Source organism: Sinocyclocheilus rhinocerous, unplaced genomic scaffold, assembly GCF_001515625.1.
Source record: "Sinocyclocheilus rhinocerous isolate Xijiao unplaced genomic scaffold, SAMN03320098_v1.1 scaffold364, whole genome shotgun sequence".
Lineage (NCBI taxonomy): Eukaryota > Metazoa > Chordata > Actinopteri > Cypriniformes > Cyprinidae > Sinocyclocheilus > Sinocyclocheilus rhinocerous.
Window position 1 is genome coordinate 164,276 of NW_015659024.1, and position 16,109 is coordinate 180,384.

General features: G+C 38.3%; 2 protein-coding genes across 2 annotated transcripts in view; one reads left to right on the plus strand and one right to left on the minus strand.

Annotated features, from left to right (window-relative positions):
* LOC107723283 (protein TSSC1-like) overlaps positions 1 to 2,361 on the minus strand; it is a 42,610-nt gene extending 40,249 nt beyond the window's left edge. Inside the window, exons 1-2 of the mRNA XM_016531850.1 lie at positions 2,288 to 2,361; positions 1,000 to 1,083 (exon numbers count right to left, since the gene is read on the minus strand). Coding sequence (XP_016387336.1) covers positions 1,000 to 1,083; positions 2,288 to 2,335 — 132 coding nt within the window. The 5' untranslated portion in view covers positions 2,336 to 2,361. The remainder of the gene's footprint in view (positions 1 to 999; positions 1,084 to 2,287) is intronic.
* Positions 2,357 to 16,109, plus strand: part of LOC107723257 (trafficking protein particle complex subunit 12-like) — a gene marked incomplete at its 5' end in the record, with an annotated part of 31,173 nt that continues 17,420 nt past the window's right edge. The window contains 2 exons of the mRNA XM_016531825.1: positions 2,357 to 3,448; positions 5,329 to 5,445. Of these exons, the coding sequence (XP_016387311.1) occupies positions 2,357 to 3,448; positions 5,329 to 5,445 (1,209 nt within the window). The remainder of the gene's footprint in view (positions 3,449 to 5,328; positions 5,446 to 16,109) is intronic.

The following is a 16,109-nucleotide window of genomic DNA, read 5'->3' on the forward strand; positions in this document are numbered from 1 at the left end:
GTTCAGAGGCTGTCATATGTGGATCAACTTACTTTGTTGTGTATTTTTAACAGTTTCAATATGAAAATTTACTTTTATATTGAGTCAATGGATTTATTGCATTTTGGAAAAAGAAAAAAAAAATGTGCCATGGATTTATTGCATTTTGGGGAAAAAATAATACAATTTTATAATAAATAAATCAAAATCTGGATTTGAATTTTTAATGTTATTATAACCTAAAGATGCTATGTGAAAGTTTGAAACAGAAAATAGTGGTTTTCATCTTGCCACTTTCTTGGTAAAGAAAACACATTTTTACTCAAATTAATCAAAATGGATTTATAGCGTTTTGGAACCAAACTCTTCATATATAATATGTATTATTCTATTTATTTTATAATACTAATAATTATTTATTAACTTTAAGTTATTAATTAATTAATAACTTAATTATTAATTTATTAATCATCTCATTTATTTTGCTAAATGTTATTATTATTATTAATCTTAATTATTAATTTTATTAATTCCATCTTTTTTTAAGGTTAAACATCGTAAAGTATATAAACAGTTATGATGAGCACGACTGTATAATCTGAAAGCAGGCACTAAAACTGCCACCGTACCCTAACAAGGGCTAATGTAACAATGCAACAAGAGATAAATGCTTTCTTTTACATGTTAATCGGTGATTTGCTTTTAACCTGCTGTGACAAACAAGAAGATATTTTGTTGTGTTGTATTTTTTAGGTGTTTTCTTGAGTAGCCGTAAAACTTTGGTAACACTTTTCACTTTAATAAGTTTCTATATGTTAAGCCTAACATCAGTTAATGCAATAGCTGGTATGTAGTGTAGTGTGTTATGCGTGAACATGAATTAATAAACATGACAAGCACACGCATTCAGAAACCTGCTATAAAAAAGTCCTGTGAATATATAACATCAATATAGCAAATATGAGAATTCCAGATAAATCCACAGGATGCACAATCAATCCCATGCATCCGTCCACTCACCTGGTTATCAAATTTGAGTGACTGTGTGCCCACTAGAAACCTGATGGCATCTGTCTCAGCTGTCTGAGCTGTCAGAGCACGTGCCTGAAAACATGCGGAGAGAGGACGACAGCCCATGCATTAATGATACACAGCCAAAATACTGGAAAATACAATACATATAATAATGACACCAAATGCCTGCGAGCCGCTACCTAGACTGCATTTTTGGGCATCATAGGTGAGCTCATTAGTATGCTTGCTGCCCATAGTTCACGCAAAAATGTTGTCTAGGTAAGCAGCTTACTGGATACACAATTGCTAGGTAGGAAGCATTACAATCTAGACAAGCAGCTCATTTGATATCCGAAACTGCTGTTTCTAGACAGCTTACTAGATGCCCAAAACCACTGTCTAGCTAAACATATCATTTAAATGACCTAAAATTACATCTGGATAGGCAATCGAACCAATGGCAAAAATACTGGCTGAGTAGGCAGCTCACTAAACACAGCTAAAAATACATAAATATTGTCTGATCCAGTGTTATTTTAGTATCATGTTATAGCTTTTATTAATATTTGAAAATCTTTTTTTTTTTTTTATTAAAATGTTATTTAATTATTTTTATTTTATTTATTTAATTAATTTAATTTTACTTTTATTTTCATTTCAGTTAAAAAAATCTTTTTTTTTTTTTCATTTGTATTAGCTTTTTTGAAAATATGTCTATATTATTTTTTATTTCAATTTTAGTTTTAGTTAGTTTAGTTCAAGTTAAACTATATAGAAATGAGCTAAAATAAGAGCAAGCTGAAATGAGTTTATTTTATTTTATTATATTTGATTTCAGTTCATGTTTATTTTATTTCGTTTTAGTTTAGTTTAGCTAGCTATAATAACCCTGATCTGATCTTAAGTATGTAAACAATGGTACAAAAAATTTACAAATCTGGTACAAAAAAAAAAGGTACACATGTATACATATGGTATGTATCTTTTATTTGGTAAATGTCTTTTATTTTGGGCATATTGTTATGAATATGACAATCATAATATATTGCAGTGCTATGTTATTAGCTTCTGATTCTACACTTGTGTATACTTTATACATTGTGACAGATGTTTGAAACGGAAAACATCTCTCCATTTGTTATGTTTAATACAAAACCCAGTTTTTAATAACCATCTGATATTAAGCATGTAACTATCACAACAGTCAAACACAGGCACCAGTTCACTGTGAAACAGCTCGTGTAACTTATTTCTGTTGTGTGCATACATTAAAAGGTAAATAATGCTACAGTACCTGAAACTCCAGGCCGTAAATAACCGGTGCATCATCGTCCATCTTCATTCAGTCAGTCACTTATTCATTTATCACACGCTAGATGCCTCCGTCCCGCCCCAGACCGACCCGACAGAAGACTCTTTCCGAGAGGAGAGCATCGACCTGGACGCCGAAGCGTTTGTTTCGCCGCAGGATGACAGCAGTCACTTTGAGAGCCTAATAGACAAGCTGAATGACCAGATGATGGAGAGCGTGATGATTTCCGACTCCCCGAATAGCGAGGAAGAGGACGTGGTTCCCATTGACTCGCTTTTGGAGCAGAATGAAGAGGAGGAGGCCAAAACTCCTGACGGAGATACAGAAGAAAGAAACGAAGACGTAAGCACAGCCAGCGCTGCTGAACCTGAGGAGGCATCTGAGGCTTTATTTAAAGAAGAGAACGAGGAGGAAAAGATTGTACGGTCAGATGACAAAAGGGAAAATGTTGCACCAGACGACCCAAAACCAGAGGCTCCCAAAACTCCGGAGCCAGCGCTTGAGATGGATACGGATACGCCCCCCAAAGACGAGGCTGTCCCGGTGTGTACCATCTTTAACCAGGGTGTGCTACCCAAAGCACAAGCCCTGATTCCCGACGGCTTTCAGCCCACGCTGGTAAAATCTCCAAGTTTCACCATCGGCAACACAGAAACCCCCAACAAACTGGTCCCTCAAGTGTGCCAGCCGAGCCCCAGCCTCAGCAAGTTCTTCACGGAAAGCAGCGCGGTCAACCCCGCCTCAGACTTCTTCGATTCTTTCACAACGTCGACGTCTTTCATATCAATCAGCAACCCAAACGCAGAGTCGCCCAAAGCAGCCGCCCCTCCAGAGTCTCCTCTCTTATCTGCCGCCACCGCTGCGGAAACCGTACCGACCAGCACATACTTCACCCCCGTCGCTACCAAACCTCAAGTAAGTCCCGTAGAGCCCATGAACCAGCTCCAGGCTGTGTTCCCGAGCGGCGACGACCCCTTCGGAAGCGCTCTGATCACCAGTGATCTGGATAAGCGCTATGACGCCTGGCTTCCCTCAGACGACACCAGGAAAGTGCTGATATCGGTGGCCACACAGCAGATCAGTCCTGTCCAGATAGACAGAGAGCAGCTGGCCATGCCTGGACTCAAGTTTGACAACCTACAGGTCAGTGCAAAATTACATTTTCAAATTTCAAATGACCCAAAAATAAATATTGTGTCATTATTAAAGGCACAATATGTAATTTTCGCCACTGGAGGGCGCGTATTCAAAATAAACAAATAGACAAAGGCGTAGTTAGATGACTGAGTGTGGAATCATGGGAGTTGTGGTCTTCATCCGCACAGCTGATGCAATCCGACGGGACTCGGGCAGAAATCATGTTCATAGATGAGCTAATGATTTATTAACGTAGTAGAATGAAGCAGAGTGAGGCTGAAAGCCGTCGAAGCGAAACGACACCGCTGAACGAGCGTGACACACGGCTCGAAAGCAGCGGAGCTTTTATTATGCCACAGTCGAACGGCGCTTTTAAGCTATTTAAAAGCGAAGGAAAGCGAGGAAAAGAGGGAAAATTCAAACGAACAATTGCTTTACTCCGAATTGCCGCTATTTGAAAGTGAACGTAAAATGCGCATACCGCTTTTACAAGCTATTTAAAAGCGAAGGAAAGCGAGGAAAGGAGGGAACGCCCCCGCCCCCGCGGTGATACCGGTATTACCGGTGTTGTCACACGTCGATTAACCGGTGGGAAAATTTAATCACCGTCACAACCCTAGTTTCAACCAGTATTGTATTGTTATAATGTCAATAGTGTATATAAATGAACAATGTGTATTCTTTCTCTGTGTTCCCTGCACCAAGATTGTTTATTTGTCAGCACAAGTCTACCACACTCTTAAAACACAGGTTCTTTATTACTGTTAATGGTTCCAAGAAAAACTTTCATGGGACCTTTGTTGTGGAAAAAGGTTCTTTAGATGATTAAAATAAGACTAAGAACTCTTCACTGAACCCAAAATGGTTCTTCTATGGCATCACTGCAAAACTGCATTTTGAAAACATTGTTTTTAACCGTGCAGATGATGTAAAACATCTCACCCGGTGGCTTTTTGACCCCCCCGGGCTTTTGTGAAAACTAGAGCTCATACTTGCACATTTGTTGTATCCCTGCTCACGGTTGAATCGAGCCCAGTGCATTATGGGTGTTGAATTTGCAGCACTTTTTGTCTGTTTCTTCTAGTCATAAAGCACAAATCACATTTCTACTACATAGACAGGCAAGTTTTATTAAATGCCAATCTTGCTTTTGAGCTAATTTGAATGAATTAGCCATTTATCATGGAATACATGAAGGTACTTTATGCATATTATTGGGTTCTGAGTAAACAGTAAAAGCATACAGGTTTGGTGCAATATTAGCATATAATGACAGAATTTTCTTCACTAGCGTAATTAAAGGCTTAACTAGAAGCTTTCTGTTTCAATAATAAATATGTCAGCGCAGCGCATACACTACCATTCGAAAATGTCTGAAAAGCTTAGATAAAAATGAATACTTTTATTCTGCAAGGATGCATTAAATTGTACAAAAGTGACAGTAAAGGCATTTATAATATTCTTTCACATAAATGCTGTTCTTTTGAACATTGTATTCATTAACGAATCCTGAAAAATAAAATGTATCACGATTATCACGTGTGAGCAGCAAATCACTTCTGAAGATCATGTGACACTGAAGACTGGAGTAATGATGCTGAAATAAATTACATGGAAAACAGTTCTTTTACATTATAATATTAAATCACAGTATTATGTTTTTTACTGTATTTTTATCAATCAATCAATAAATCAGTCAATAAATAAAAACAATATTTTGGGTCTTTAACTTGCAGTAAATATGTATGTAGTAAATTTTTATCTTGTTTTTAGATAACAAAGATATAGTGAATAAACCAGAGACAGTCGTCCCTTTTCATTGCTCTTGGTGTTGTAACTCTATGAAACAGTGAGTGAAGCAGAAACTAAAGCGCTCTGATTTACAGGGCGATGCGGTGAAAGATCTCATGCAGCGTTTTTTGGGCGACCAGGCCGCAATGAAGAGACAGGTGCTCTCGGCCAACTCAGTGGAGCAGAACTTCCTGGGTCTCAAGCGGCTGATAGTGAGTAGCAGATCATATTTATTCCTTCATGGAGTTCTTCACATTTTCGACTCATTGAAGCACAGACAGACATGTGTCTGGTGTGTTTTTGTGTTTTTTTTGTGTTATGGCTGGGATATTTTGAAATGAAAGTTGGAGGTGAGTGGTATTTATAGCGGAGCTCCACTTTTTGTACTTGTTCAACATCTCCATTTCTTTTTGAGTTTCATGACTGTCCAAACTCTGCAGATGTGCTCCAAAATGTGGCAACTAGTGAACTGGAAATCAGTGCAAAAATCAGAGCAGCAACCCTGCGATGTATTTAAGCCATTAGTTGGTAAAGTAGCAGTGTATCTCTGAGACTGGTGCAGGAGAGACAATCCAAATATAGTATAGTCACTCACAATGTAGTTATGTGGATTTAATCCTGAATTTTAATCTCTCGACAAAATCCCACTAGGATTTTTCCATTGGTTTTTGGATTATTGCAGAAAATAAACTCTGTGACTAACAAAAGTTTATGATTGTTACATGTTTTGTCCATCATGATCTTCACAAATGAACACAATTTATGAATTTTCAAGCCTAAATTTATTTAACTGGCAGAAGTAAAAAGCTAAGTGCAGGCTATACCATAAATGAACCACACCATGATTGCATGACTTTAACGTCACCGCCATTAAGTGCCCCGAACAACTCTTTCAGGATTTATAAAAAAAAAAAAATGTTTTCCTTGAACGTTTGAGAATAGTTTGAAAGAGTGCAATTATAAACACAATGAGGCTGTGAAAGCGACTAGTGTGTTGATGAGTTTACCCGTTTAATGGAATAAAACAAGCATAAAACATTAAAATATCCTGAGCTTGTGTTAAACAGACTTTATTTCAGGCAAAAACCCATTTAGGACTTTAGGACGATGGAACCGGAAGTGCTTCCCAGGTTTCGGCCTACAAAAATATTCATCCCTGCAGCACTCTATTGAGAAAATAGTCACATTCAAGCGTTTAAGTGCTTAATTTTTATGTTTAATCCAATTATTTAAAGTTTGCACCACTCCTTAAATCCAATCAATTTCATTCTGATTGAACTCATTTGGATCGATTGAGGTGATTACATGAAGGTTTTTCAGTTCGATTGAGCCACCAATATGATAATAAATGGATTCTTTGGGTACACGTAAACATGCTGATGTTGCTTAATTTTATATCACTAGCAAAATCATCACACACTTATACAGTATTTATCAGGAATATTCAATATATCCATGTACATGGTATATCCCATCATATTGCCCATCTCTATCTGAGATCGTGTGTGTGTGTGCGCGCGTGTGCGCGCAGTGCTGTTCGGAGCAGCATGAAGTTTTCGGCCTACAAAAATATTCATCCCTGCAGCACTCTATTGAGAAAATAGTCACATTCAAGCGTTTAAGTGCTTAATTTTTATGTTTAATCCAATTATTTAAAGTTTGCACCACTCCTTAAATCCAATAAATTTTATTCTGATTGAACTCATTTGGATCGATTGAGGTGATTACATGAAGATTTTTCAGTTCGATTGAGCCACCAATATGATAATAAATGGATTCTTTGGGTGCACGTAAACATGCTGATGTTGCTTAATTTTATATCACTAGCAAAATCATCACACACTTATACAGTATTTATCAGGAATATTCAATATATCCATGTACATGGTATATCCCATCATATTGCCCATCTCTATCTGAGATCGTGTGTGTGTGTGCGCGCGTGTGCGCGCAGTGCTGTTCGGAGCAGCATGAAGTGTCAGCTAGAGCTCTAGGGGCCCAAAATTACTGCCTCACTGATTTACCGCTGAACACACAGACAGGCCTGAGACGCACAGCCTTGCCTGCTGTGCCCACGACCTTCACCGAATGACAAGGAGGCACTGTGTGTGTGTGTGTGTGTGTAGTGTGGCACTGCCTGTGGAAGCATGAGCTCTAATCCCCAGATCCTGGACTTCACAGATCAGATCAAGAAGCTCTGGAGCAGAGAAATGTGTGTGAGAGACACACAGAAGATCAGTCCCCTGAATATAGTGAGGCATTCACGGACAGTGCACTGTATCACTCCTAAAGACCCTTTGTGTGTTAACAAATACATTTACATTCATGCATTTGGCAGATGATTTTATCCAAAGCGCCCCACATTTCATCCAAAGCATACATTCATTAGTTCATGTATTCCCTGGGAATCAAACCCATGACCTTGGCATTGATAGTGTCATGCATTACTGCTTGAGCAACAGGAATCATATATGTTTATGTGCCCCTAAACTTTATAATTTGCAGTTAATTGCAAACATTGACATTGGCCTGTCCCATCCAAACTTTATGTTTTAATAGGAAATATGGGCAGGAAACTGAACTTGTGAAGCCATTTACATTTTTTATATCCCTAAATTACCCTTCAAAAAAGTTATGTAAGATGTGCTTCCAAAAACTGTCATTTTCTGGTTCACTGCATTTGTTTGGCTTTAACTTTATTTATCAACTCAATTAAACAAGAATGTTTAACCTTTATCCAATGTTCAGATTTTTGTTCTGGAAATGTATGCAGATGAGAGCATATTTAATTAGACACTGCCTCATTTGCATATTTAAACTTAACATTTCAGAAAACTTATACAAAAGAGAATTGTTGAGTAAAGTGCCCCTATTATGCCATTTTTTTAGGGTTCCTAATGTTGTTTGGGGAGTCATGCATGCAAGGTTAAAAAACGCTTTTGTTTTCTCAAAATATGCATTTAATATCACCTCATTTTCCAACGATTCGTTTGAAGCAGTTCTGAGATTCAGTCTCTCTAAACCCCTCCTTTCCGTGAGCCTACTCTGCTCTGATTGGTCAGATGGCCCGGTCTGTTGTGATTGGTCGACTGTGTACAGCAAATTATACACCCATTGCCATAGTTGTGTAGTTTGAACGCGCGATAGAAAATATGAACATCTATTATTTATCATACTTACAGGTTTTGATTCAGTGGAGCCAGCTGGTCCAAATAAACTGGGTACTGAGCTCATCTTTTAAGAGCAAGCGTTTGTGAATCCCGCGTTGAACTCCCCAAAATTAGAGAAACAGTCGTCAGTAACACAAAAAAGATTGGGGTTGTACTGCTGTGAATTGTAACCACTGATTCTTTGCAGCCTCATCTTTTGGAAGTCAAAATAAAACCAATTTACTTTCACAGTGTAGTACACAGTGTCTTCTCGACTTGATGTTAACCACACAAACAAGGTACAGTGATGGAGGGCGGGTCAAGCTGTTCACGGCCGGCCAACGTAGAACATAGGCGGGCATTATGCAAATGTGTTACCCTGTGACGTGTAGCCGTCACGGAAGTAGGATTTGAATTACTGATGACTCGTTTAGGCTGTGTAGAGTCAATTCTTTCTTTTGGGAGACAGTAACTTTATTAATCATGCACTTTCAGCTTTACAACTTCGCAGATCGTTTACATTCACATACAGCTATATTACAGACAGCGTGAAAGGCAGAATTCGAAATGGCATAATAGGGGCACTTTAATGTACTGTGATTAATCAACTGGAGACAGTATGATATCTATTAGTTCATCAAACAGGAATTGTATGCGCTCAAAAAAGAAAGGCCAGTAAGTTCTCAGGTGCATAGAACAAAAAGAAGTATAATCAACAAGGTAGCTGAAATTGTCCGCACACTGGAAACATGCAATCAGACCAAAAAAGGTCTATCAAAAATATATATTTTATTTTTCATATGCACAAGTGAAAAAGTGCCAAAAGTGCAAGGTGTCTTAAAAACAGACCAAAGAACGTAAATCGTTTACACATCCACAAACTGGCAAAACCTACAAAATTAAACAATTGATTACATACATATGTAATTGATACATAATTATGTGTTCTTGCCCTTTATTGTATGTTGGTAAAGTGAAATGGGTGTTTGGGTGTTTTTTTTAAAAAGGGAAATTTTTGGAATTGGTTTGTTAATTATTCCTAATTGATTAAGCTCAGCTGTTAACAATTTGTAATTGTGCCGTTAAAAGTGAGATGTTGCTGTTTGCCTTATGAGCACTGAAGAAGGCATGGGCTGAAACGTCTGCTCTTTGGTCTGTTTTTAAGACACCTTGCACTTTTGTCACTTTTTCACTCGTGCATATGAAAAATAAAAGTTATATGTTTGGTAGACAGTGTTGCCAATTTAGCTACTTTGTAGCTAGATTTAGCGACTTCCCCGCCCCTTTTGAGACTTTTTTCAAAAGTTTAGGGACAAATATAGCAACTGCTTGGACAAACCTTATTTAAGTTCTCATCTTGCCCACTGATCTACGTTCATCTTTATATAGATCAGTGAATTTGCCATTATGATGTCATCTAGTGACATTTAGCTACCAGTTTTAGCTACCTTCAATTGAAAGCAGTTGGCAACACTGACTGTGAGTCAAATCATGGCATCTTCGCTCGTCATATGCACAAAACATGTCCTGCTTCATCATAACCAAAGCTATGTATTAGTTTATACAAATAACTCATAACCTCACCATATCCAAAGTTATTTTATCACGTCTATTTATTTATTTGTTTGTTTGTTTGTTTGTCATTCTGTAGCCTACGCTGCATTCAGTCAAAAACATTATTCTGGATTTTAAAACTGTTAACAAAGCATCCCAATTCACAACGTTTGATTACGGTTTTATAATAAATTATTAATTTGAACTAATCTGTGAGTTCATTTATTTGTAAGAATGATCGTTCACAACCCATCTAGACAAGCCACCAGACTGGCTAACGTTACTCAACGGCAGGGGCGTAGCAAGCTTTTCAAAAGTGCGGGGGATGGATGTGGTTTGTTTATTAACAATAAAAACGATGAATACAGTGACAGAGGGGTACAAAATGTATAACATACAAGATATAAAAAGCTTCCCATTTAAATGAGTGATACTAGATAAGTATAAAAACACACTCGGAACACACGGAAAATAAGTCAAAACTCTGTTGTGAAAATACACAACAGTAGACTTGCTAAAGAATCAGAAATACTTTAATAATCCCAGGGGGAAATTATTTTTGTTACAAACTCCAGATATACAAACAACATATATTAAGAACAAAACAAAAAAAACAAAAACAAAAACAAAAAAAATATATATATATATATGCAACCAACAACAACAACCAACTGACCAATGAACATATGACCAACTACCTCTCATTTAAAAGAACCAAAAGTGCTCTTTCTGCCCTCCTTACAGGAGACAAACTGTTCAGCAATCTTTTTTCTGTTTACCCTGTCCAGCTTGTCTTTATGTACATTGCACACAGCAACACTGTTGAGGCGGGTTTGGGTCATGGTGCTGCGAAGCCATGTTTTCAGCCTCCGGAGGCTGCTGAAACTCCTTTCTGACTCTGCTGATGACACAGGCACAACTAGGAGGAGTCGGGTAACTGTTTCGACTTGGTCAAAGAGACCACGGACCTCTGGGGTCATCCCTTGAAGAACAGCAACAATTTCAGTACTAGACTGGAAGCTGTACTTCATTCTGAACAATGCAAGCTGAACTTTGAGGATGTCTGGGTTGATTTATGGGTACTGTTGGACAACACCATGTATCTTTCCAGTTAAGAGAACTTGTTCCAGGTGCCTTAACATTTGCATTCCCTCCTGCTCAAATCTTTCTCTAAACTGCATGTCAGCAACATCCAGAACTTTGTAGAATTCAGTCCTGTAGTAGTCAGAAGGGGACACATGTACATGTGCAGGAGCATTACCTGTGAAGCGCTGAGCTGGGATACGGACACGAGGAGAGGCAATAGGAGTGAGATGGAGTGTCTCACACATCCTTGTTGCTTTCGTGTAAAGAGCCTGAAAACTCTCTGTGTTTCTCTTTTTGCTGAAACTTTCCTTAACACAGGCAACAGCTGAAAGCATACCATCTAGGGTCTGTGTTCTGCTCTGGAGGGACATATTCAAAACCTCCAACTCCCCTGTGATCTCCAAAGCACATACAAGACCAAGGACAACATTTCCCTGCTGAAATGTCTCATACAGCCCCTGTGCCTTACTAGCCGCATCAGACTCACTCACTGCCATCTCAGCCAAAGCCTTGATTATGCACTCGTACTGGTTTAGCACAGTGCGGATGGCACTAGTGCGGACCGTCCACCTTGTTGGACACAGAGGTCTTATAGTGTGACATGGACCCTCACCCTCCTCAGACCTTGCAATTCCCTTAAATATGTCCTTCAGTTTCCCTGACTGCCCAAACAACACTCCCAACTCATTGACCCAATCCAGAGAATTCCGGATAAATATTGAGGCAGTACAGGACCTCTGTGTAATTAGGTTAACACAGTGGGCAGCACAATGAACATAGGGAGCCAGAGGTTGTATTTTTCTTACAATGGCCTGTGCTCCATTGTATTTGCCAGCCATATTTGCGGCCCCGTCGTATGCTTCGGACAATTTCGGCTGCCTGAGATCTATCAGTTACAATTGTTACCCTTTTTTACCTGAAGTGTTAAAACTGTGTATTACAAATGGATGGAAATTTTATATGCAATTCAATTACGTAAATCTTAAACTTTGGCTTATTTTTATGTGCGTGTATGTGTGCGCACTAGGGCTGTGCGATTAATCGAAATCGAATCGAAATCGCGATTTGAGACGTTGCGATTTCCTAATCGCAAAGCCTGCGATATGGACGGGATATTACTCTGTTCCAGAGCATATGCATGACTGCCAGCCTTGAGTTGCAGTCTTACTAACCAATAGAGTGAGCGCACCTCCGTTCTCCCCAATCAGCACTGCTCTAGCCAACTGCGTAAACACCCACCATTAAAAAAAAAAATGGAAAGCGGGACAGGAGAGAGACAGAGTGGGATTATGGCGTCTACTGGGTCAGATCGATAGTTAGGCAAATTAAAACTAAAGAAAAACGTATGCAACTTAAGCTTCGAAATGACAGACAACGAACAAAAGTAATTTCCAAGAGCTGCGTCACAGCGCATATCAAAAGCTCCCGTATCGGTTCTGTTTTCAGTACTGGAGAATAAAAGATACATTCTTAGATGTTTTTGTTAGTACGTGAACGTTATCTTACACATTTTATCTCCCCAACAGATTAATTTAAAATAAGTTTATAATGCATGTTGGCTATTCCCAATTCAGAAGAGCGCACACACAGCCTGTGTCTCTGAATGCTTCTCATACTCGCTTCTCTCTGCCCCACGCGGCGCGAATCCCGCGTCACGGACGAGCCGTTCATGCTTGCCGCACTTACGTCTCGTCTCGTAATGCTCGTTTATACTCGCACCCGGCTCCGCACCGCAAGTCTTCACGAGCGCATCTGGCAGTATGGACGAGGCTTGACGCACGCGCGCAACCTGTGTCGACTCGCGCCTGGCTCCGCGTTTAATGATATTTTCCCCCAAATCGCACAGCCCTAGTGTGCACCTGGTATTCCCTACGTTATGGGGACCAAATGAAATCAAAAGACTCAAATAGTATTTTCTTGTCAAATATACTTCAATAATCTTTGTTATTGTATATTTACAACTTCAAAAAATGGTTCAGGATGAAGGCTGACGTCATCACTTCATCATCTCTTGCTTGATTTTAATAACGATTCATTATATTTCTGATGGTGTTAACTGAGAAGTCAAGCTGTGAAAGCTTATAAATGTTTAAATGAATCTGCATGGTAGTGATGTTCTGTTTCAAACTGTCGAAGAAAGCAGAGAGATGAGCAAGACTATGGTTCTAAATGTCTGAAATCAGTATGAATTTCTTAAAATGTCCATTTTTTTGGTCCCCATGAGGAAAACGGCTTATTAATCATACAGAATAAAAAAATGATTAACAATAAATAAATAACAAACGTTTATTGAAATGAAATATGATGATTTCCCTTTCTATGTAGGCTTTTTTCTATAATTTAAGTAGAGTTTAAAAAGCATTCTTCATTAAATTCTGAATGGTTTACAGCTCTGGGGCCGGTTGCACCAGCTAGATGTAAAAATGTTGGGCGTAAGCCCTACGCTGGGCACCAACTAAAACTACGGCCAGGCGCAGCTACACCCAGAGTAAACGATGCACGTCTATGCCGACAGATTGTACCGCAGTGATCGTTGAGACGCCATTCACACTACAATGGCTACAACTGCCAATAAAGAACTGAATTGCTCACGAGAAGATAAAAAGCAAAGCCAACACGCCATGATTTCACTGAGTAAACATTTCCTAACAAGTTTTATATTGTATAAAGTATGTAAAATATATAAAAACCTTTTACATAGTCTTCCTGCACATTCTCATAACAAATTTATTCAAACATACATTAAAAAATGAAGACGACAGGTGTTAAGTAAAATATAATGAATGAATTATACTGCACATATTTATCAAAAGTTGACTATCGAGTTTATGTACAATGAATGTCTTTTCTGAGGTATATGTGACGTTACGTGCATATTAGGGGTGTAACGGTACACAGTTGTCACGGTACTATATGTACCTCAGTTTTGTGGTCACAGTTCGATATGAGTTCAGTACAACAGGAAAAAAGTCCCCATTGCTAGTTTTTTTTTTTTTCATTTTGAACTGGTAGTGCTACACACATTTTTCCCATTTGTAGCTGGGCAACCGGTGCATCTGTAGAACCCGAAACGTTTTCTTCAAGCTCTTGTCATCTGAACTCGCAGTTCTTGTTTTAAGTTGGTGCGTCGATCGTCTCTTCTTCTGCTCTTTCCTGTTGTGGTGGTTAGCGTTGCATTACTGTGCGCTCCCCTTTCTGAATCAATCGCCTGTGACTGACTGTATTCGTCATCTGCCTGCATGAACCGTACTATGTACTATGACAATTTGGGATGAATACATGTACCGTTACAACCCTAATGCATATTGTTCACAAGTTTTACTGACATCTTTCTGGTTTGAAATGCTGATTGATTGATTACATGAGACATGATACATTTCAGTAAGTTGTTTTGTTTCTTTCAACATCTTTCTGATGTTCATTCATGTTTATTTTTTTGCCATAACTAGTAGTAAAGAGGAAGAGATGATCGGTTAACGTGCTGCTTGAACTTAGGCGCAACAGCGAACGCCACATTAAAGAGCATCAAAACCACATTTATACTTTGTGTTTTTTGAGAAAATTGACAAAATTTAGAAGCTGATACTTTGTTTCGTAAAGTAAAAAAGCACAAAGCTTATTGCGATTATTGGGTGGCATGTGTGCTATAAATAATGAATGTGAAATAGGCTATTATTTTCAAGCATTTATACTGTTCCTCTGAACAAAATGCATGATACAGTTTCTTCTAATAATGCCAGATCACATGTAATATTTTATTGCATAATTACATACGCAAATATATTTTGTGTTAGGTCAGTTACCACTGCTGGCACTGTGGTCACAGAGCTGACGATTGCTATATCGCTTATCCTGTCCGAAAAGACCATAAACTTTACAGATGATGTCTGCAGTAATAATTAATTCACAAGCATGAATCCTAAAAACTAAACATGACTTTTCACTTTACACTTACCTTTGACAAGGCATAAGATGTATCAGATGTAGCACTACTGGTATTAATTATAAGCACGACTTAAAGCGCATTTTACTCCCAGCGTAGTCTTACAACTGAGTGTATGTCCAGCTGGTGCAACCGGCCCCTGGTGATTAGCCATTTTTTGCACTGACTATAAACCACAAAACAATTTTAATGTAACAGTTTTACGTATTATATGTGTTTTCATCTAAAGACTCTTATTTTTAGGTCTTACTGTTTAGTTACTGCCTTATTTGATTCCTTTGTTTACTTCTTTGATTTGTTGCCATAGTGATTGACTAGCGATCCTGACCTGTTCCTTGGTGTACCTTGTGTACATTGAAATTGAATTTGAAATGAATTGAATTGAAATATACTCGTTGTCCACAAGGGGAAATTTGTCCTGGACTCAAGGTGTTTACACTGACACTTTGGATGTAATTCGTTGGATCCATAAACGATAAATACAACAATAACGAACAGTAATTCAGCCTTCTGTTTTCATTGGTTCATTATCAGTTCTTGTCTTTGCTTTGCTTACAATGGTGCTACATTTGTGTTCCCATTTTGTATTATTCTTCACCTTCATTCCTTCGCATTGTCTTCATGGGTTTTGTGATAAAAGCTGTAAATAGATCCACGCTTCATCTCCTTTTCCTTCCACAATTAAACCGGATCTCTGTAGCGCTTTCGGGTTAGTAACAATGATAGGCGTTTTACAAGGCTGTGGTCACATATTTAGGATTAATTAAATAAATAGCCATCAATGCATTGATATTTTTTGTGTGAATGTCTGACTGTAAAGCGCCACCTCTACCATTTGAGCCATCGGCGTGATTGTAAATTGAAATTACTTTCAATTAATGTCTTGCTGTAAAGGTGACTTTGGTGAACGTGTTCAGAATAATCATGAGATTCAGAGTGGACTCCAGCAAAAACATTTTTTTTAGTTTATCAGCAAAATAATTATTTTGTACTGCAGTCACAACAGCATCACATTGGCATCGTTAAAGGTATAGTTCACTGAAAAATAAAAATGTGCCGTCATGTCATACAATATATTTGTGTGATAAAATGAAAATTTAAGTCATTATTCACTGAAAATCTTGATCCGGTCATGAGAAAAGTA